The sequence below is a fragment of the Empidonax traillii genome, unplaced genomic scaffold, assembly GCF_003031625.1.
Source record: "Empidonax traillii isolate 1590-97213 ecotype Southwest subspecies unplaced genomic scaffold, ASM303162v1 scaffold309:size1915965, whole genome shotgun sequence".
In the NCBI taxonomy this organism is placed as follows: domain Eukaryota; kingdom Metazoa; phylum Chordata; class Aves; order Passeriformes; family Tyrannidae; genus Empidonax; species Empidonax traillii.
Genome location: NW_020955502.1, coordinates 805,696 through 827,216, shown reverse-complemented (window position 1 = coordinate 827,216; position 21,521 = coordinate 805,696). Strand labels below are relative to the sequence as shown.

The 21,521-nt window shown below is 45.5% G+C and overlaps 2 protein-coding genes across 7 annotated transcripts in view; one reads left to right on the top strand and one right to left on the bottom strand.

Moving 5' to 3' along the window:
• LOC114061044 (methylcrotonoyl-CoA carboxylase beta chain, mitochondrial-like) overlaps nt 1–1,624 on the top strand; it is a 12,832-nt gene extending 11,208 nt beyond the window's left edge. The window contains exons 12-14 of one of the 2 annotated variants that reach the window (XM_027891057.1): nt 1–137; nt 425–506; nt 1,420–1,624. In XM_027891057.1, coding sequence (XP_027746858.1) covers nt 1–137; nt 425–506; nt 1,420–1,503 — 303 coding nt within the window. In that variant the 3' untranslated portion in view covers nt 1,504–1,624. The remainder of the gene's footprint in view (nt 138–424; nt 507–1,419) is intronic. The other variant, XM_027891058.1, reaches the window with a different exon arrangement.
• A 606-nt stretch (nt 1,625–2,230) lies between these two features.
• On the bottom strand, nt 2,231–21,202 carry LOC114061042 (retinoid isomerohydrolase). 5 transcript variants are annotated; one of them, XM_027891053.1, is made up of 25 exons: nt 21,136–21,202; nt 20,441–20,706; nt 19,689–19,833; nt 18,936–19,054; nt 18,417–18,547; nt 17,777–17,824; nt 17,504–17,644; nt 16,163–17,029; nt 15,479–15,651; nt 14,549–14,725; nt 14,146–14,331; nt 12,339–12,472; nt 7,914–7,996; nt 7,412–7,562; nt 7,013–7,120; nt 6,782–6,923; nt 5,987–6,134; nt 5,656–5,737; nt 5,323–5,455; nt 5,065–5,204; nt 4,058–4,187; nt 3,087–3,201; nt 2,896–2,990; nt 2,690–2,801; nt 2,231–2,564 (listed from the first exon to the last, which is right to left on the bottom strand). In XM_027891053.1, the coding sequence occupies exons 1-25, from the start codon at nt 21,175–21,177 to the stop codon at nt 2,413–2,415; spliced, it is 4,020 nt and encodes a 1,339-aa protein (XP_027746854.1). In that variant the 5' UTR covers nt 21,178–21,202; the 3' UTR covers nt 2,231–2,412. The 5 variants fall into 5 exon arrangements, with proteins under 5 accessions (XP_027746854.1, XP_027746852.1, XP_027746853.1 ...); XM_027891051.1 differs by having other exon boundaries at nt 2,896–3,201; XM_027891052.1 differs by having other exon boundaries at nt 2,896–3,201; nt 16,163–17,002.
• Nucleotides 21,203–21,521: the final 319 nt, after the last annotated feature.

Below are 21,521 nucleotides of genomic sequence, written 5' to 3'. Positions count from 1 at the left end.
TCGTTCAGTCCAAACTTTCTGTTCCTGTGGCCTAATGCAAGAGTTGCTCTTGTGGATTCAAGAAGTTTCTCCACAGTCCCCCGAGCTGGGGACAGTGACTGTACAGATGAATCAGAGCTGAAACAGCTGAAGGCAAAGTAAGGACATTATTGCCTATTTTTGTTCATCTTACAGAGCAACACATCTCAAACTAATACAGCAAACCTGAACCTGCTGAAAAATATTTTAAATTTCTGTATAATTTTATGGCTATTAGGATCTTCTCAAGCTGGTCTGTGCTGCAGAATGGTCAGATCTGTTATTTTCTGGATTCTGATTCATTTTAACAGCAGTGCTGCATGGAACTATTTGCCTGTTTCACCTATGACTTTTTCACTGCCCTGATGTTTTCATCGTGCTTTTAAGCCTGTTCTGTCCTCTCCAGGCTCGAGGAAGAAAGCAGTGCATTTTACTCGTCTACCAGACTCTGGGATGATGGAATCATTCTACCTCAAAACACTAGAAAGGTGGGTTTTCCTTTTAGTACATCTTATTTCCAGATCTCACAAGGATCTTGCAGCGAATGTATAAGCCCATGAATCACTCAAGGTCAGCAGTATGTTGATTCCAGACCTGGGGCTCCCACTACTCACTCCTTTTACTGTGGAATTTAGCTCTGTAATTCTCATCCTTTCCCTTTCCCCATTTATCCACAAAGTTTGTGTTGAATTCTAGTTACTTGACTAGAGCATTTCCTCACTGAGCATTTTCATGGACTTTATTTTTTGATTCTGTATCTTCTTTTTTTTTTTTTTTTCCATGTAATCACCTATATCTTCAACTCTGAATTTCAGGCTCCTTACCATTCCCATTGTTTCCATTCTTTGGTCCTAGGATGTTGCTTTTTGCAACTTTCTCTTCTTGCTTGTGATTTGCTGTGTCCATTTGGGATCCCCCCCGGCTTTGTATTTATTTGAAGTTGGCAGACATCCCTCCATTCTTTCTAAAAGCCACTGCCTTCGTTCTTCTATTTTTCCTTCATTAGCAATAAAAATGTTCTTTGCACTTCTGAAGTTTGTTCACATGAAAATCGCAAATACTTGAAGATCTCAATCTGTCCTGGTTTCAGCTAGGGTTAAACCACAACACAACCCTTCTATATATGGGACTATGTGGATTTCAAATATTTTTCGTGGAGTTTAATGGGAATTTTGATAATGGGGGAGCACCAAGAAGTGTTTTTGAGTCCTAGAGTCCTGAAATTCCCTTCTCTGGGAGCTACACATGAAAAGAAAATATGTGAGAGTTGAACTGTTCATTTTACCATGTTCAGTGCCTCACAAAAAGAAAGAACAAAAAAGTGCAGAACTGGCAAGTTTTACTGATAGTTTTGTTTGTTTAAGACTCATTGCTTATATTGGGTTTTTTGTTTTTAATTAGGTGATTGCCCAGTGCTTGGACATCATGGAACAGCACAAGTACCAGGCCGTGTCTCCATGTCACTATCCCATCATCAGGATGTAATCTCCACCCTCAAACCAGCAGCCCTGCAGAGCCAGCACCACCTGCCAGAACTCTTAGTGTAAAGGATTTTCTAATTCTTTGATACTATTAATAAAAATGTTGAACAATTGAAGACAAACAAGAAGGCCAGATTTTAAGTCTATCAGCAGGAAATGTTTATTTTCAACCAGAGCCTCTTTTAACATCAGCCGAAAGTTTATTTTGTGAGAAGGAAGGATAAAGCCGAGCATCTGTAGCACTCTAAGGAAGCAAAATCAGCCCAAGGGGTAACAAATGCTTGATTTTTTCATGTTCATGTTTAAGCAGGAAATACAGAAATCAAGAAAATGCACTTTGGCAAAAGAAAGGAGAAAGAGCAAACACACAAGGGAGTGTGTGCAGTTTGCAGCCTTAGTGAAGAACAAAACTATCTGCCACCAGCTCTGGGCCACCCAGTTCAGATTCTCAAAGCAGCTGTGGAAAGGCTCCACTTGGATTGCTCTGAGGATACTAAAGCAGTGACCAGGAGGGGATTTAAATCCATAATACTTCAGTATAGGCTAAAAATTCTCAAACATGTAACAGAGCAGAGACTGTTGTATATAATGTTACCACGTGTAGAAGTACTGAGGTTACACTCTGCTCTTTCAGGCATCTTTCACTCTGCTGCAGTTATAAGGATTAAATTTATAAAAATGGAACCACCACTACACCAAACTTGGGGTGTTTTAACTAGAAGTTATGCCAAAGGTTGTATTTAAAAAATACCTGATCAAGCATATTGGAGAATCATGGCCAAAATTGAAGCGCTCAATGTGAATGATGCAGCCACACAAACAAAAGGGGATGTTGAAGGATTGTAGGTGGCTGTAAATGGAGACTGCCCCTTTGGGAACTGGAACAGACCTACGTGAGGTGTGGCTGGCAGGGTCACGCTCTCTTGAAGTACCCGTGGAAGGTCACAGGGATGTTCACCTCCACCTCGGCCCGGGCCACCTCACTCATGTCCTTGGCGCTGAGGATGAGCAGGTAGGCGGGCTTGGGCCCTGTGCCTGGGCTGATCACAATGCTCAGCACAACCCCTGCAGTGAAAACACAAAGGGAATATCCCTGCCCACCTCTGGCCCAGCCCTGTAGCCAGCCTGGTGCCAGCTGACACAAACCTTCCCACTCCCAATGCCATGGACCCAAACCCCATGAGCATTACCATCATCTTCCTCCAGAGCATCCGGATGGGAAACAAAGATGGGCTCCGATGGGTATGAGTCCGGCTCCTGCCACACCCAGGTCTCCTTGGTCTTAACGTTCAGCTTGCAAAGCTAAAGGAGGGGAAAACCAAAAACCCCAGCTCAGAAATATTCTTTGTTGTCCCCAAACTGAAACCATCACCCATTATTTTAACCAGATAGTTACCCTGTCTGGGACAAAGTGATTCAGCCCCAGCCCATACGTGTATGTGTATGGCTTCCCACTGTATTTCTTGTAGTTGATCTGTGGGAACTCAAAGGCTACAATAAAAAATAAATATATAAAAGCATGAGGATCAGTGGGACAGGGAGTGTAGGCAGTACTTATGCTGTTGGGATTTGGGGTCTCATTTGTACCGTGACGCGGCCCTGAGAAAATCACTTCAGGCTCCAGCCAGATGGTCTCGTCGCTGCGCAGTGTCGCTGTGGCTGTCGTGTAGGGCAGGGTGACCAGGTTCTTCCCTGTGTCAGCCTGGCACAAAGAGAAACACCCAAGAGATTGGAGGAACGCATTTCTGAGTGTCTTTGCACAGATTTGTTGCAAACATGGTCCAGGGAAGGCGGCAGCACACAGCAGAGCCTCGGGAGCTGCAGGGAGGCGACTGCTGCCGTGTTCTTGGCAGTGGTGCAGAACTGTCCTGCTCCTCAGCCATTACTGTGCTCGTAAACACAACTTTTTTCCCCTCCTTGGGGCATTCAGAGGTTTTCATTAAGCACTGCCACGTGGGCTTGCACTTCTCACTCAATCCGCAGCTCACTGAGCTCCATGGGCAGCTCGGCTGAGCACAGCCCTGACAGGCCCTGGCCCACCCACCAGGGACCACGAGAGCTGGAAAGGAACCCAGCAGCTGCCAGCCAGCAAGCTCTGTGCCAGGCTGGCAGCTCCAGGGACCTCACACTGAGGGCTAGAGGATTGAACCACACACGCTTGGGCTGCGGCTGCCCCCTTCTCCCCTCCCAGGAGCAGTACCTTCCAGGATTAACTTCTGCCCCACAGCTTCTGTGCTGAACAGAAACATACGGAATCATCAAAGGGTTTGGTTTAGGAGGGACCTCAAAGCCCATCTCATTCCACCCGCTGCCATAGGCAGGGACACCTTCCACTATCCCAAGTTGCTCCAAGCTCCATCCAAACTGGACTTGAATACTTGCAGGGATGGGGCAGCCACAACCACTCTCAGCAGTTGTATGGGAAATAAACCAGAATAACCCTGATGAGCTAAAGCAAAAATAAAGTTTCTCTAAGGACCTCTCCTTTAAGTTTCCTCTTCTCATGAAAATGTTGAATTTGAACCAGGCAGAGCCCTGTGCTGGCCCCGAGTGGGTACCTTGTCGATGTTGAGGGGTAGGACATATCTGCGGGCCTCGGGCTGCGGGGCCTTCTCTGCGTGGCGCTTCACCTCGTCCCAGTTTGCCCGGAGGTTGGCCAAGTACAGGTAATTGTAAATAAACTCAAACCTGCAGGGAAAGAGCATCACAGAGAGAAACAGAGATGGGTTTGCAAGTGGGAGTTGAAGTGCAGATGTTTTTTCCCTAAAATTCAGTAGAATCATAGAATGGTTTGGGTTGGAAGGGACCTTAAAGTTCATCCTGTTCCACTCCCTGCCATGGGCAGGGACACCTTCCACTAGACCAGGTTGCTCCAAGCCCCATCCAACCTGGCCTTGGACACTTCCAGGGATGGGGCAGCCACAGCTTCTCTGGGCACACAGAGTAACACAGGTCCCAGTCCAGCTCCTTGGCAGAGCTGAGCTGTGTGTGCTCCATGTTCCCTGGGAGGAAAACCAGCAAATGCTGGTGCTCAGCACAAGCACAGGATGGGGTGGGAGCAACCTGGGATAGTGGAAGGTGTCCTTGCCCATGGCAGGGGGTGGAACAAGATGAGCTTTAAGGTCCCTCCCAGCCCAAACCACTCCTACGATTCTATGCCAGGATCAGCTCAACTCAAGAGTGTCCTGAGTACACAGTCAACACAGGGTTGGGCTTCACCATTTGAGTGCCACATTTCTGTGTTTACATAAAGAGCAGCATTCAAATTTCACCCAGACCCTGCTCACTGCAGCCTCAGCCAGAATAGCATCAGCCTTCAGCAGTCATTGACATTTATTAAAGTAAATATAAGATAAAATTTTCTTTTTCTTGGAAAATGAATGTCAAATAGGCTCCTTGCACCTCTGGATATCTTCATGCTGTGTAGTCTGCATGTCCCCATGTGTTAGTGTTTAGATGGATTGGTGCCGAATGCCAGAAGTGATTCCAACACTGGTGCAGGGCTCCACTGGCCCCCCCAGCTCGTTCAGGGGGAGCTGTGGTGCCCAGGGCCCCTCGGACTCACCCCTTCCATGTGCAGAGGTCGACGATGAGGAACCCGTTGTCCTCGTAGGTGTTAATGTGGTGGAAGAGGTTGAAGGCCGAGGTGCGGTACTTGATGTTGAGGAGCCGGCCCTTCTTCTTCTCGGCCACGTGGATCCACACCTGAGAACCAACCAGCAGCCTGGCTTAGGCTCAGGGAAATGAAGGTGAAACCAATACCATGGACCTCCCAGTGTGGGTCTGGCTGCCCAGACCCATTTGGGGATGACCCTCTGCTTACCCCCATGGTTTCATTGGACTCGAAGCAGTCCATGTAGTTGGCTCCCCAGAGGCTCCAGGAGGAGAGGAACTTGAGGAGGTTGATTTTCACTGGTGTTTCCACAAACACGATGTAGTTTGAGGTCAGCCCAAAGCTGTTTAGAAATGCAGGGGGGTATATCAGATCAGGCTCACCGGCTTAGTTTGGACAACAACCACGTAGTGCTTCATCTTATCACATGGATCATCCCTTAAAATTACCCTGATTTTGGTAAACAACCTAGTTTTTGTTGCTGATTATATGTGAGGACAAGTCCCTGCTTCCAGCTGACCTGTTGACCCCATGGAATGTTACCTGTGGACGTAGGATGGCTTAAACCTGTCACTGCAGGGGAACTGCACCACCACCTGTGACTTGTTCATCGGGTCCTCCTTGTCTGGAATGGGACAGACAAGGAGGGGTTAACATAGTCTGTAGACGTTTACCTAGCAAATGTCTGCCTTTAACACAAAGGAAATTCATGGTTTAGAAACCACTTGGAAGTGTTTTAAATACAGCAATTAAAAAGCAAATAAAATCTAAAGAAGCTTGAAAAAAATCAAACCTCAATGGCAAGACTCATTTAAAGGATGAAGAAATGATTTCTAAGATTTTCCCACGTGGCTCAGAGGCAGGATTGACTGACCTGCCTGCAGTGGAGGAATCCGGATGATGTTGTAGGCGAGGGCAAAGTTTTTTCCAAAGCAATTCCCAATGTTGTAAACTGTCCCATCGTCCTCAATGTGGGGATGAGCCGTTACCCCGTTAATGGACACGTATTTACAGAGATCCACCTGGAGAATAAAACGGAGACAATCAGGAGCTTTCTTGGGAGGAGATGAGGAGTCACTGGCTCTGCAAGGTGTCGTGACTCAATATATCTTTGCATTGGATGTGAGAAGTTCTTTTCTAAGGCTGCAATCAAGTTCCAATTTGCAAACTCCAACCCAAGCACGAAAACAGAGCTGGAGATCCAAGGGCTGGAGCTTTTCTGCTCTGGAGACAGGCTGGGAGAGCTGGGGGTGTTCACCTGGAGAAGTCTCCAGGGAGACCTTAGAGCCCCTTCCCAAGCCTAAAGGGGCTCCAAGAGAGCTGGAGAGGGACTTGGGACAAGGGCCTGGAGGGACAGGACACAGGGAATGGCTTCCCACTGCCAGAGGTCAGGATTAGATGGGATATTGGGAAGGAATTCTGGGCTGTGAGAGTGGGGAGGCCCTGGCACAGGTTGCCCACAGAAGCTGTGGCTGCCCCACCCCTGGAAGGGTCCAAGGCCTGGTTGGACAGGACCACCTGGGATAGTGGAAGGTGTCCCCTGCCCATGGCAGGGGGTGGAATGAAATGAGCTTTAAGGTCCCTGCCAACCGAAACCAGTATGTGATTACATGATTTTCATTTTAGTTTTACTGCTCCGTAACTTTTCCATCCCAGGACAAAAACCCACCTGCTTAATTGTCTCCAAGGTGTCTGGGTTAATCCTGGTTATGAAGTTGGTCTCAGTGCAGGCATAGTAATCCTCACCCACAGGGTAGACGTTAACCAGGGCGTTGTCCGTGACCTCCACACCTTTGAAGTAGGAGAAGAACCTGAGCAGAGAGAATGGACAGGCAGTCAGGGCCTCTGGGAAGCAGGAGTTCTGTGGGACATGGCTGCAGCAGCTGCAGGACCCCAGTACCTGGAGAAGATGTTCTTGCAGGGGTCTGGGTACGCGTAGGTGCCGAACTCCGTTATAACAATCCTTTTCTCCGTCATTGCTCGCACATAACAATCAGTCCTGATAAACCTGGGAGAGTGAGGAGGAGAAATCCCCTTACATGTAAAACCACAACAGGCTGTGCAGTTAAATATGAATAAATACAAATAAATATGAATATTCCTGTGATAAAGCTTATGAGAGCCCTGGGTCCCCACAGCCTCATGTTGCACCTGGAGCTGTTTAATGATATCATTGATCAAGCTCTTCCAATAATCTCATGGACTAAAAATAACTGGTGCCTTCCAGAGCCTGTCCCCAACACTCACAGTCAAGCAAATGCTTCCTGATCTAATGGTTCCTTGGAAAACCGCCATGTACCTTCTGTGGTAGGTGACATGCCCCTCCTTGAAGTCAAACTTGTGGAGCAATGCCTGGCCATCGAAGAGGTGGTAATAGGGCTCCGAGCCCACCTCGAACAAGCCAGGACCACACCTCAGGAGGCTTCCTCGCAGCCAGGTAGGAATCCGGCCTGTGGGAGAGGCAGCGTTGGGATGCACACGGCAAATCAGATCGAGGAATTTTTATGGTAACAACAAAAAGAACAAAACTTCAAACTTATTTTTTTTAAAGCTTATGCAACTTCTTATTTAAACACCCATAAGGTCTTTAAACTCAGTTTTATTCTCCACCACACCTGATGTAGACCAAGATATTCAGCACTGAAATATCTAAAGGTTCTCCCACCCAGTCTCTCCTTCCTCCACCCCAGATCCCCAGCCCTGTGAGGTCCTTTACCTCCAGCCCTTGTAAAGTCCCTGAGCACTGGAGGCCCCTGAGCCCTGAGAACAAAGCCAGGCAGGAGATCAGGGACCAGACCAACCTGTGACATGGGTGGTCACTGGAGAGGACAGTTCCTCCACCGTCTCAAAGAGCTTCTTGTAGCCCCCGGCTGGATGCTCCACTCTGGAAGGGCAAAGCTGGGTTAGCATGAGGTGGGCAGTGCTGGGAACCCCCTCCCAGGGAGGGGCAGTTCTTCTGGACGGACTGAGCCATGACTTGCAAAGAACTTGAAGCATGAGGAGGGAGAAGCACGAGAACTTCATGGGGGAAAAGGCTGAGTGTGTGGAGGGAGAGGGAACACCAAGGGAAAAGCCCACACCACAGCCCTGCAGCAAACACCCCCATCCACTGATAAATCCAGGATAGTCCAGATCATTAGGAAGCAGAATCCAGCTTCTATCTCTCAGGTCTTGGAGAGGCATTTTTTTTTTGCCTTTTTCCTTTCTTTATGCAAAGAATTAATTGTTGGGTTCCAATTTTATCACTGCAAAGCCCATGAAGACATAGCAGACAGACCAGTGTGCTCTGCCCAGAGCAGCTGTGACTGTCCCATCCCTAGAAGTGTCCAAGGCCAGGTGGGACAGGGCTTGCAGCAACCTGGTCTAGTGGAAAGGGAGTGGAACGAGATAGGATTTAAAGTCCCTTCAACCCAAACCCATTTGGGATTCTATGACTCCAAATTCTGGACTATCCCCTGGAACCTGGAGATGAGCCTGTCCTCCTGGACCAGAACAACACCTTGGAACAGGAAGTACCAGCATGAACACTGACACACGGAGACCTTCCTCCTCCTCCTGCCCCCAAACCATGCTGATCCCCAGCCTTACAGCTGCCCCAGCCAATGCTCCACCAAGATGGTGATCCATGACCCTCTCCCATAGAGAGAAGCTTCAGGAATACTCACTGGCTGTACATCCTCTCCCTGATGAAGGGCCTGAGCCTCTAGCAGCCAAGCTCAGAGCAGAGCCGTGTGCAGGGTATTTATGGGTTGCTGAGCCCGCCCTGCCCAGGGAAGCCCCTGCCAGTGAGAGCCCCCTGGGAACAGAGCCGGCTTTCACCACCCAAATCCTCCCGAGTTTGGGAGCTTTTGTCCTGCCCTCCACACAAAAAAGGGCTTTGACTGCTTTTCTGAGACCTAAATTCTTCACAAGCAGAAGTGATTACAAAGAAAAAAATCCCAAGGAGTGAAACGGAGCGTGCTGGAGCCATGCCAGGTGTTGGCACCAGCACTGGGTCCTGCTCTGGCACCACAGGGCACAGGAGACATGCCTGGATCCAACACTGACCCAGGGCAGCAGGGAACGGCTCTTCCAGAGCCTCACCTTGGAGTGACAGGACATTGAGACACACAGAGATAAGGAGATGCCAGTGTCAAACATCCTGGAATAATCTGAGTCAGAAGGATCCCACACAAATTAGAGTCCAACTCGTGGCTCTGTGCAGGACACCCCAACAATCCCCCCATCCCTGAGAGCATTGTCCAAATGCTGCTTGAGCTCTGGCAGCCTTGGGGCTGTGACCACTGCCCTGGGGAGCCTGTTCAGTGCTTGACCACCCTCTGGGAAAGAACCTTTTTGTGATATCCAGACTATATATCTCCTGGCATAGCTCCGGCCGTTCCCTGGTCCTGTCCTTCATCACCAGAGCAGAGATCGGAGCTGCCCCTCAGGAGGAGCTGCAGACCCAGAGGTCTCCCTCCATCTCCTTCTCCAGGCTCATCATCAGGAACCACCTGTAGCAAGAGTCAACATTTATGAAAACAACAGTGCTGTGAAGAGTGATTTCAAAGATTAATGAAATCAGAGTTTAGTGCTGTCCCCTCATAGGCAGTTCATGGCAGAAGATGATGTTCCATAATACCATGTATATTTGGGTGCTCCTCCCATAATAGATGGAAACAGTGATCAAAGCTAGGGTGAAAGGAAAAAAATAGACTTTAAACATCCCTCTGTTTGATCTGCTGCCACAATCATCACGTGAAGCTTGGCTTCCTTCCCTGGTTTTGTTTGTTTGCTCCCTGTTTTCAAGGCAGAGTGTTCCCATTTGGATTGAGGGTTCATTTAAGGCTTCTCACTGAAGGCGTTGAGCCTTCATGAGCTGTGACTGAGGCCTCCCATTAACTCTTTGGATTAATAACCATAATTATATGGTAATTTCTCAGTGGCAGTCTCCTGGCAATAAATAAACTCAATATAAACTTGAGTGCAAACTCAAGGCCTCTCAGCATTCCAAGTCATGTGGAGATTTTTAATTAATTCCAGGAGAAGGACTCAAAACTGCATCTTAATGTTTGATGCCATGAAAATTCCATGTTTTCATGGTGATAGCATCTTCCCAGGCCCTGTCCTCCTCCAGGCAGAGATCCCAAAACATCTTTGGCCCCACACACCAGCAGCCAAAGTTCTCCTCCTGAATGGTACCTGACCAGGTGTTTCCTCTGGTGTGACACCAACACCAGAACAGCACAGGACAGCAGATAACCTACAAACTCATTACAGAACTGCTCTTCCTTGCAATTAATACCATTAAAAAGGAGTTATTGGTGCTAATTAGCAAAAAATGTGCTCTGAGGCACAAGCACCAGCAACTCCTGCTTTTTCCTGCAGGAAAAGGAAGGAACAGTTATTGACCTCTGTCTGTTTCAAGTGGATTAAAATACTCCAAGGCTGTAAAAAGGAAGGTGTGAGTAGCCTTAAGTTCCATATATGGAATTTTTGTCATTGATTTGTAATGTTTTATTGTCCCGCAGTGAGTCAGTTTGTCCATTTATTCCCATTTTTGTTAAGCTCTGTCAAAACCTTAGAAGGGAACATTAAATAACCTGGATCAAGAACTGGGAAAAATGAGGGCAGGCCTTTAAAAGCCAAATCCTGGAAAATGTGAGCTTCTCACCTAATCAGTTACTTAACTGGAACACATAAACAAAGCATTTACACAACAGGGAAAAGGTTGGGAAGTGTTGGAATCAAGTTCAGGCAGATACTGGAGTGTTAAAAGGACTTGACCACAGGTGTTACAAGGGAAAAACATCTTGCACCTGCCCTCCAAGTGGAAACTTATCTACAGGACATTGAAGCATCATTAAAACAGGTTAAATAGGGCTAATTTGGGTTTCTCACAAAACCTTCAAAAAAAAAAGAGCAAAAGGATAAATTTGGGGAAAAAACTGAAGCCCAGCCTCATGGTCACAAACGTAAAAGTGACAATCCTCAACCAAGACCCTCATCTAGAATAAGTGTCTGACTGAGCCTGGGACCTTGCACAGAGCCTCCCCACGAGACACCAAAACACCCAAACAAACCCAAAGCAGGTAAAAAGATGAAAAATTAAGATTTACTTTATTTTGGTAAGTGTTTTTTTGGCAATGACTGTAATTCTGCACATGCAGGCACAAGGACAATTCAGATTCTTGTCCTAGAAAGGGGCAAGACATGACAGAGCATCAGGGATGAGCCTCCAGCTGCAAACTGGGTGCGGTACCTGAACCACATACCGGCCAAACACACCAAGGAAAGCACCCATCCTTCCAAAACATCTGGTTCCAGATGTTTCCCAGAGCAGGTGTGGCTGCTCTATCCCTGGAAAGAGCAACCTGGTCTGCTGGAAGGCAGAATGAGATGGGTTTTAAGGTCCCTCCCAACCCAAACTAGTCTGGGATCTCAAAGCCATGCAGCAGATTAATTAATTATTATTAATTATTCCCTCCCAGAAATATTCCTGTGGGGGAGCCTTGGTCTTACCAGAATTAATATCAAATCCCTAACTCTGGAAATAGGGAAATTTAGTGTTTTCTGGTTCCATTTTCCAACTTCATATATCATCCATCATTCCTATTTTAAGAATCACACCAACAGATCCAAAATAAATTTTCCATAAAAATGTCAGAAATATACTTAACGACTTTTAATATAAATAAATATATAAAAGCTGATGGGAGTTTTACAGATGAGATAAACACAAGCATTTTAGGGAGGCAGATAATTCATGGTGAACTTCTGGCTCTCCTGGTCCTGAACTCACAGAACTTCTTTTGTTTAAAGACAAATATTTTGAGAATAGAGAAGGCACTTAGTCACAATACACAGACATTAAAACCTACACAAACTACAATAAATGGCACAAATTCCTGACCAGACATAAAAGGTTACAAGAGGCAGGTCATTAGTTTCTCATAGAAAACCATATATAAATTTTTGGTTAACAACAGCTTCATGCTTATCTTCACATTTTCCTACACACACTATATTGTAATAATTTGTAAACAGATAAATATTTCTCTCTTAAAAGTTATTAAAAAATATCTGCATTAAAAAAAGGGTATTTTGGCACCTTTCAGCACAGTGTCCATGTAAACATTTCTTCCTTCTCCACAGAGCCAGAATCAAATTCCTGCAGCAATTCCTCTGGTGAATCATTCAGATTCCCGTCCAGGAGATAAATGGCTCAAGTTTGGTAACATTAATACCTCAGGCTCCGAAACCTGGGCTTCCTCAGGCTGAGCATGGGCTGCTTGATGGTGGGTTTGTTCTCCAGCAGCATCGCTTCGCTCTCTGTCGTTGGGAACCTGTTCTGGTAGATCTGGGGGTATTCCCTCTGGAACTGAGCACACATAAGCAGCAATCACAATAAAATCCCACACTCCATCAAAAAACTCCAGCTAAAAAAGTCTGTTTTACCCAAGTGGGAGCCAAGATTCACCTGCTCTGGAGAGGTTCTCCCAGAAAACCTTACCACTCTGATTCCATCTCATTTCAATTCCTGCAGATACACAACTAAAGGAAAATACCTGGAATCAGAGACGTGTTTGTGACATTTGGCCTGTTCCTCATGCCAGGCCTTGGGAAGAGATGACTAACTGTAAATAATCTATACAGCTAATAAACCTGAACATCAGCCAAACCTCTCCACTGCTGGATTCAACCTACCCCAAGTACCCAAAGCTGAACAATCACTGCAAAAGTTGTGATTTATCACACCATGGCTATCCCAGCTCAAATGGCAGGACTATAATGATATGGCTCTGTGAAATTTAAAACTCAGCTTTGCTCACCTGTGGCCCTCACAGAACAAGCTGCTTCTGGACTTTGTGAGAACTCATCAAAAAGTTAACAACCTACTTTTAAGTTTTACTATTAGAAGATTTTAGTTTATTTCCTTCCTCCTCTTTCACTTGTTGCTGTGAATCACATCTTAGTGCTCACTTATTTCAAGTTTGAAATGCAGGAAGTTGTAATGGTCTTGAACCAAAGTCCAGCCTCCCTTTTACAGGCCCAGCAAGTTTCCACAACACACATGAAAGTCAGTGTGGCAGGAGCTGGAGGAGGGGCACCAAAGAGTTCCTGCTCTGAAAAGCTGCTTGTTCAAACTTGAGTCACAAGATTTGCTTAGGAGATTTCAGGACAAGTACAAAGCTATTCCATTGGGCAGAAGAACTTGCCAAAGGTTTTTCCGCAAAATAAAAACCCCTCCAGGATTAAATCCTGCCAGAACTGCTGTGTTTTAGCTTTAGTATTAAGCAAGATATTAGTAGACCAGAGAAGTGCAAGATAATCTTGAGGAATATAAATGTTACAAAACACAAAGCCAAGGCCACAAAAAGAACGATTCAGGATTGTGAACAGATAAAGAGGTTGGCCTCTTAAGGCAAAAAATTACTGTTTTTAACAACTATTGGTTTTAAGCCCACCTATGGTATATTAATGGTGACTTGATGGCCAGTGCACTAGAGGAAACTAGGCTGTAATTCCGTCAGGTATTATTTAATGGAGAGCAGGATCTCAGAGTAACTTTATACTAGTTTTAAGCTATTATTTGAACACCCCTACGGCCAGTGTCAAATGCTGTATATTATCATGGAAGGTTAGGGTTGGGAAGGACTTTAAAGCTCACCTCGTTCCACCCCCTGCCATGGGCAGGGACACCTTCCACTCTCCCAGGTTGCTCCAAGCCCTGTTCAAACTGGCCTTGGACACTTCCAGGGATGGGGCAGTCACAACTTCTCCGGGCAACCTGTGCCAGGGCCTCACCCCCCTCACAGCAAAGAATTCCTTCCCAATATCCCATCTATCCCTGCCCTCTGGCAGTGGAAAGCCATTCCCCCAGTATTAGACCCTGTCCTTAAAATCCCAACCAGAGCACACAAAACATCCAACAGCTCTTCTGTGCATGTATTTCTCATTAAATACTCTGCTTTCCCCCTCTTCTGTACCAGGCTCTGTTGACTGAGCCCTTCCCTCACAAAGGCATTTCAGAAGCAGGTGAAAGTTCCTCACCTGTTTTAACTTTTTCTTTTTGTCTTTCACAGACAAATTTTTATCCTTGATAATGTTCTCCAAGAGCTCTGCCACTGCAGCTTGAGAGGTAGAAACCTTTTGTTCCTCGAACTCCTGAGGGGTGATTTGTCTGCAGTATGAATATGTTGGCAATACGGCACAAATTTCTTCCTTGGGACATTTGCACTGGAAGAAAAAGGGGTCTGTAAATACTCAGCTGATTCTGTGCTATTTCAGTAAGAACTCACAAACATCCACACCCATTAATTTACAGTAGCAGCACAGCTGCAAAACATTATAATTAATATCTATACACTGAAACCATACTGCTTTTATTTGCACTTTCCCATCCCACCTTCAGAACAACGAGCAAATGAATTTAAACTGCCCTAGTACCACCAACCTGAGCCACCCGCACGTATTCAAGGTGGTCTCGCACAGCAGCCTGCAGGTGAATTGGGACCTGGAATATTTCCTGCTGATGGTCCATCAGAAATGAAACCAGTCGTGTAGAAAGCAGCTCATCCAGGTCCACTTCCTCTGCACAGCGCAGCACACAGCGGGAAAACGTCTGGATCAGCTGGGAGAGTCAGTACATCAGTAAGTACACACAGTTGTGGATTTATTTGCTTTCTCTCCGCTCTACACAGTGGCACAATAAATTCTTCACACCAATTTTCACTGAAATTTTTCTTGCCTGCACCACTGGTCAAGCAAGGAAGGAAATTGATTATAGGGTTTTTAAAATAACTTCTCATAACCTAAGACTTCTACTTTTCTTGAACTGAATGGCACTTTCAATTAAGAAATACATATTATAAAGAACCTATTGAAACCTATAGAAAAATGTACATCTTCCCAGAATCTCAGAATAGAATCATAGAGACTGGTTTGGGTTGGGAGGGACCTCAAAGCCCATCCAATCCCACCCCTTGCCATGGGCAGGGACACCTTCCACTAGAGCAGGTTGCTCCAAGCCCCATCCAACCTGGCCCTGGACACTTCCAAGGATGGGGCAGACACAGCTTCTCTTTGATACTGTAATTCTAAATGGCACTTGGATAAGAAATCAGACTAAAGAATTGCTTTCAGAAGTGATTTCTCCACCAACATAAACAACAGCAACGTGAACATTTAAGATCTCTTAGATAGAGACAAGAAAGTACTTGTTCAAGTCAGATTTTTGTGTGTATTCTGGAGATGAAAAGCCTGCCTGCTAGCACTTGCAGCATGCTAAACTTGAGGTTCTTGTCTCCCTGCTTTAAGTAGTGATTCTGAGCATTAATTCAGCAATATTCTTACAACAGGCATACTGCCCTTGTGGCTTTCTTACCAAGGACCTGTTGCCCATGGCATCGTGCAGCCGTGGCATGTCAACATTCCCACTGATTCGAGTGATCATCCGCATCAGAAGCTGGAGCCTCCTACGGTTTGGGGGTGGAAGCAGCAAACAGCAGATCTGTAGAGCTTCCACAGCAATCCTTTCCAAGTGAGGCTGCAGGAGATCTGCAACGCAATTGCAAAGACAGCTGGCATTAAGATTTGAATCAACTCTCAGGGTATTTTTACAACAGTACCAGAAATTTCTTATTTTACCAAGATGATTATCAATGTTTCAGAGAAATCTGCTGGTAAGGTAAGGACCTTTGTTGGTGTGGTCATCTTCAACTTGCTTCATCAGGATAAACTGCTGGGGAACTTAAGACCGTAATACAATTAAAGAATTTCACTAATGTTATTCCCAGAAAATGTTATTCAAAGACCATAAAAATCCATCATCTCCAACAGAGAGGTCTGTGCTGATTCTCACTCTCAGTGTCTGGGGCAGAATCTCTTATCACTTACCTGAGCGGAAAGGTACTTACTGACACATCAATTCTTACTACAAAAAAACCAAACCACAAATTCATGTTCTATGCATTTCAACAAACCTAGCAACAGTGCCAGAGGTGGAGGAAGCAGAGATTAGTCAGGCCATACAACAAGCGGTACAACATGCTGCAGAAAGCCATCTTACTTTGCGTGCCAGTCAACACATAAGGGGAGGGGGTGAAAGAGCTTTCTGAGAGTTCTGTGCTGCTTCTGCAGAGTCTCTTTTCGATGGTGATTTCGGAATCCTCAGTCCTGACGTCCACTGAAGCAGCCACCCCAGAGGGATTTGTTTTTCCTTGCCCCCAAAGCTGAGCCCTTGGCTTTACTACGATTTCAGCAACTGGTCTGTTAATGGCTGTGCAGCTTCTGCAGTTCCTCTTGCCCAGTGAACTCAGAGAGCGGCACATCTGCTTGGACCCGTGAGCGCCATCCAACAGCTCACCCTGCAGAGCTGAGGCAGATAATCTCTTGTTGCCCTGGGTTTGTGTTTGACAGATGTTATCACAGCCCAGCTCCAACACAGAATTAGCTTTGTGCTCACAAAGCAGTGACTGGTTTCCATTTCTTGTGATGGTGTTCTCACCACCTTCCCTGAGGGAATCACATCCTCCTTTACCACACACACTTGAAGGAGCAGCTCCGATTCTTTCCAAGGAGTAACACCTTGTCCTAAAGGATCCAGGTGGATCTTGTTCCTTCCTGACACCTGAAAGATTCTGGCAGCTTCCTCCTATCAGATTGCCAGCACTGCCTTGCTGCTGTCTCAGTTTATATTGCTGCCATGTCTTAGTGTACTGGTTTTGGACAGTCGGCTCTTCCGAAGAAAACCTTCTGGAAGCTTCATTTTTCTTTTTCTTGTCAGGCTCTCTGCGGATAAGGCTTAGGAGAAGACACTCAGTTGACTTGAAAGAGTTCAAGTGAAGAGTTTTTGAAGGCTGTAGGTCACATTTCTCATCTTGGACAGAACGTTTTCCACTGCACAGATCTGGAATTGTGATGTAGCCACACATAACTATCAGAAAATGAAATAGAAGTTAAGATGCAAGTGGTATGAAAATGAACCAGTTCTGAAAGCTGCTACCTGAGCAGAGAAGACAACAAAGGGAAGATATTAATTTACAGTTGACTGTTAGTAAAACCTAAGAAGAATTTAGCTCAGTCCAAAAGCAACTTAACAAGATAATTGCAAACAACATGCAAGAATAAGAAAGGTAACACACTGCAGTACTGAGGACAGACAGAATGAGCTGTATTTTTAAGTTACTGAATATTTAGAATGTGAGCTCAGACAGCAATTTAAATAGGAAATCACAAGACAAAACTACATCTCAATTAATCCTGTAATACAGAGTGAGAGCAGTGATGATCCTCCTCAGATTAAAGCTGCCACACAGATTAGGGACCAAGGTCTGCTTTGATTTACAGATTCGTTCCCCAGCTGATATGAACTTACAGTTTCACTGATCCTTTCTAAATTCATACATACCTAAAACATTAACAAAAAGTTCATAGTATTCAAAAGTAAGTAATGGCTCAGGGAGACTGAGAAAATAATCAGCAACTGTTCTGAACACGTCCCGTTCAAACCCACTGTAAGTTGCTTGGCTCATGTCATTGTTTCTGGGCCCTGAAAAGAGGTGAAGAAAGAAAATTCACACACAAAAAATTCACAATTGCATTATAAAACAAATAATAATGAATATTTACTTTCAATACTCAAAATAAGTTTCCATAACTTAACAGCTCTTCAGTGACTTACAGTATGCGAGACACTTCATAGCTGACAGCACCCAGTGAGGGAGGTCTTCTAAAATATAAACAAACAAGGACATAAGCCCAAAGACTTAATGACTAATACAAACAATGGCACACATATTAAATAACACCTCAAATACAAAAGATCAAATTTTAAAATAATTTTAAATACTGCTACACATGTAATTTTGACAGGACAAGGGGGAATGGCTTTAAGTTGAAGGAAGGCAGGGTTAGATTAAATATCAGGAAGAAATTCTTGGCTGTGAGGGTGGTGAGGCCCTGGCCCAGGCTGCCCCAAAAAGCTATGGTTGCCCCATCCCTGAAAGTGTCCAAGGCCAGGTTGGATGGGGCTTAGAGCAACCTGGGATAGTGGAAGGTGTCCCTTCTGTGGCAGGGGGTGGGACTGGATGAGCTTTTAAGTTCCTCTTAACCCAAACCATTCCAGGATTCTGTGACTATCTCGTTCTATAAAGAATGAATGCAATATATATACAAATCTTCTAGACAAATATACTGAACTGTATTCAGTTGGGAAAACTGAGTGGGAAAAAAGTGTGAAAGACAGACCGTGAAATATATTAATTACTGTTGTAATTACACCACATAGAATCTTTATGCAAAACCAGGGAAATCAATCTCACCTGACTTGTTCTGCAGAATCACCACCCCGTGTTTGCTGGTGTTGCTCATGTTGTACATGACGTGCTCAGGGACCACCTGTGCTGGCTGCAGAACCTCCTCCAGCGATGGGAGGCCCAGAATGGTCTGCAAACTGTGGGGAGCAAGAGCAGAAGGTGTCTACAAGGATTGTAGTGATGAAGGAAAAACCAGTTCTTTCCCTATCTATTCGAAACCAGCTGCTTAATAAGCTCATCTGCTGTTTAATAAATTCTCACTTTCAGGAGAACAATTTGAGGACACGCTTTTCTCTGGTACAAACAGCAACAATCTGTAAGGAAGAGCATCTATGGTGCTCAAATATACTTCAGCAACAGCAAATAATCAAGAATTCCTTAAATGCAACAATCCAATGTTAATAAACACATTAGGAAGCTTATGTAGAGAACAGTCAGTAAAAATCTTCAACTTAAAAGGTTGATGGGCTATTTCACACCCAAAGCACTCATATGAGAAGGTGCTGTTTTTAATTTATTACTTACTGTATCAGAATGATATTTCTCCAAGTTTCTTGCACATATTGCTGGCTTATTTCCTTATTCTGTAGTGTGTCTTCCTTGTTTTCTTTTATCACATCAGGCTTTGCTTTTTCTAGGTTTTCCTGAAAATGAGAGGCTTATAATGTAAGATAAGCAGGACTCAAGATAATTCAAACTCAAGTAAAAATTGGAAGCAGAAGTATAGGGAATTCTGTGGAACAATAAATTCCACATGGTATTTCAGCTTTAGCACTGAAACGTAAGCACACACAACTAAGAAGCAAAAGATCAATCCCAAAACCAGCAATTTAAAAGGTAGAAACATCTCACATCCAAACATATTTATAAATGAATATCCTCCTTTAGGATGGGAATCTAAATTCATAATTTATGCACATACACAAATTCCAAATGAATAAAGGGACACACATTCAATCTTTTCCAAAAAGCTGACCAGTTAAATAATGTGTCTTTTATCTGTCCCTCCCAATACTTCCAGAAGAAAACAAAAATCCTCCTATCCTAATTTATTTCTTAATACTTCTTAATTTCTTAACTACCAAATTACTTCTCAAGCTGAAAGGGGAGATGCCACAACAGAACAGTGACGCTAAAAGGTGATGGACTCTAGTTTTATGTGGTTTTTTTTTTTTGGTGGTTGTTTTCTTAGTTTTTGTTTGTTTGTTTTTTGTTTTTGTTTTTTAAATGAAGACAATACAAGACAACTGCAATTATGAAAGAAACAGAAATTATTACCAGGGACTGCAGTAACTCGTGTTTTTTCAAAGTCCTCTTGGATAAATGGGGCAACTTAAAAAGTTTTTCTTTGTCTGCAGGGAAGTTTTCCAAGTTCTCTCTTGGTGGGCTTGGTAGAGGTTTAACTGGAGATGTTGAAGGAAATCTGTAATGGGTGGGAGAGATGAGTGAAATACATTCAGAATAGACTAGAAATAAAATAAGTACTTAAGCAAAACGATATCCTGTGACTCTGTACCAGTCTGACTCTGTAAGGTTCTGAAGAGATTCAGGAAAATAATAAGGGAAACACTGATTTTTTTTTTTTTCTTTATCATATGATAAGTTAACTTTGGGCTATTTTTCTTGATGCCAAAGTCAAGCTGAAGATGCTCAGATATTTACAGAGCACTGAGCCTAGAATGTGAAAAGTAAGGACCTGTCATTTTCAAGCTGTTTGGCTCCATTTCCCATTTAGACTTTCTGTCTAAAGCACTTCAGGGAGCTACTACAAACCATTCCTTGGCTCCCCGTCACAGCACTGGAGTGCAGAATGTATTCCAATGAAAGGCTTGGATAGACAAGAGCATGGAAACAACCCTAAGAAGACAGGATGTATGGTCTATACTGAGAATCAGAGCAAAGTAAAACACTGAGATGAGCGAAACGATTCTAATAATTAAGTTTTTGGCCCAACTGCTCAGCCCAAATCTGAGTATTTTAAAATCAAATTCTTAACCTGAAGAGCCATTAAATAGTTTTAATCTCAATACCTGTACAGGGCACCGTTGTCTTCCAGGTTTTCAGCTCCCCACCTCCCTTTTATATCCTCAATGACGTGGTTCTTGAGGAATTTCCTCAGTAACTGCAACGTTTGCTGCCTGGTCACCTCGGGACCGAAGTTGCTGTTATTCCTGAGCACCTCATGGAGCCAATCCACGGCTTCCGAGGCAGTGAAACAGCTCCCGTGTTTCCTGAAGTGCTGCCTGTGTTTCCTCAGGGGCATTCCCGCTCGGAAGTACTTGGTGATCTCGTTCCACTGCAGGGGAGACAAACCAGACAAGATTTGCAAGTTAAAGCCTCAAGTTGAGTATTGCGAGTATCAATGGCACGGGGTTGGGGGGGAGGCAGCGCACCCGCATATCGTGACAGTGGGCAAAGGTTGTTCCAGGGCACCCACATGTCACGACATGTACCCCTATATCGTGATAACAGGCAAGGGGGGAGTGTCCCTGGTCACCCACATGGCGTGACAGTGGGCACTGGACACCAGAGCACCCACACGCCGTGGCAGGCGGTGTCTCTGAGCATCCATATGTCACGACAGGGGGCAGAGGGTCCCAGGACACCCACGTGTCACGACAGCAGCCAGAAGGGGCAGAGCTACCTCCCGTCCCACAGCGCCCCCCCCAGCAGCCGCCCGCTCCCCCGGCGCAGCCCCCGGCGCGCCCCGCTCCCCAGTGCTCACCAGGCGGGTGGCGCGGTACGGTCCCGGTCCCGGCCCCGCCATCGCGGCCCGTCCGCCGGCCCCGGGCGGGCACAGCGCCCCCTGCCGGCCCGCCCGACACGAGCCTCCAACGGCCGCCGCCGTTCGAATCCGCCGGCGGCCGCAGATTGGGCGAGCCGGGGGCACGTGACGCGTGACGTCCCGGCGGGCAGGCCCGGGGAGATAGAGTGGCCGCGGGTTCGGTTCCTGCCCCGGTCGCGTCCCGAGCGCCGTCACAGGCGTTAATTACCCAACAGCGATGAGCGGTAACACCGAACAGTAATCAAATAATCACAGCCAATTACTTAACAGTAATTACCATGCTATGACACCTGGCCCCACCTCATGTCCGAGCCGCTCCAGAGGTG

Bases quoted from the DNA above. Each gene is read 5' to 3' on its own strand.
- LOC114061042 (XM_027891051.1), bottom strand. From the start codon at position 21,177: ATGGCGGGGCCGGGACCGGGACCGTACCGCGCCACCCGCCTG. The intron at 19,055-19,688 runs GTAATAATTTCT...TCTCATTTTCAG, and splicing joins ACGAGTTACTGCAGTCCCTG to GAAAACCTAGAAAAAGCAAA. The intron at 2,802-2,895 runs GTAACTATCTGG...CCCCTCCTTTAG, and splicing joins ATCACTTTGTCCCAGACAGG to CTTTGCAAGCTGAACGTTAA.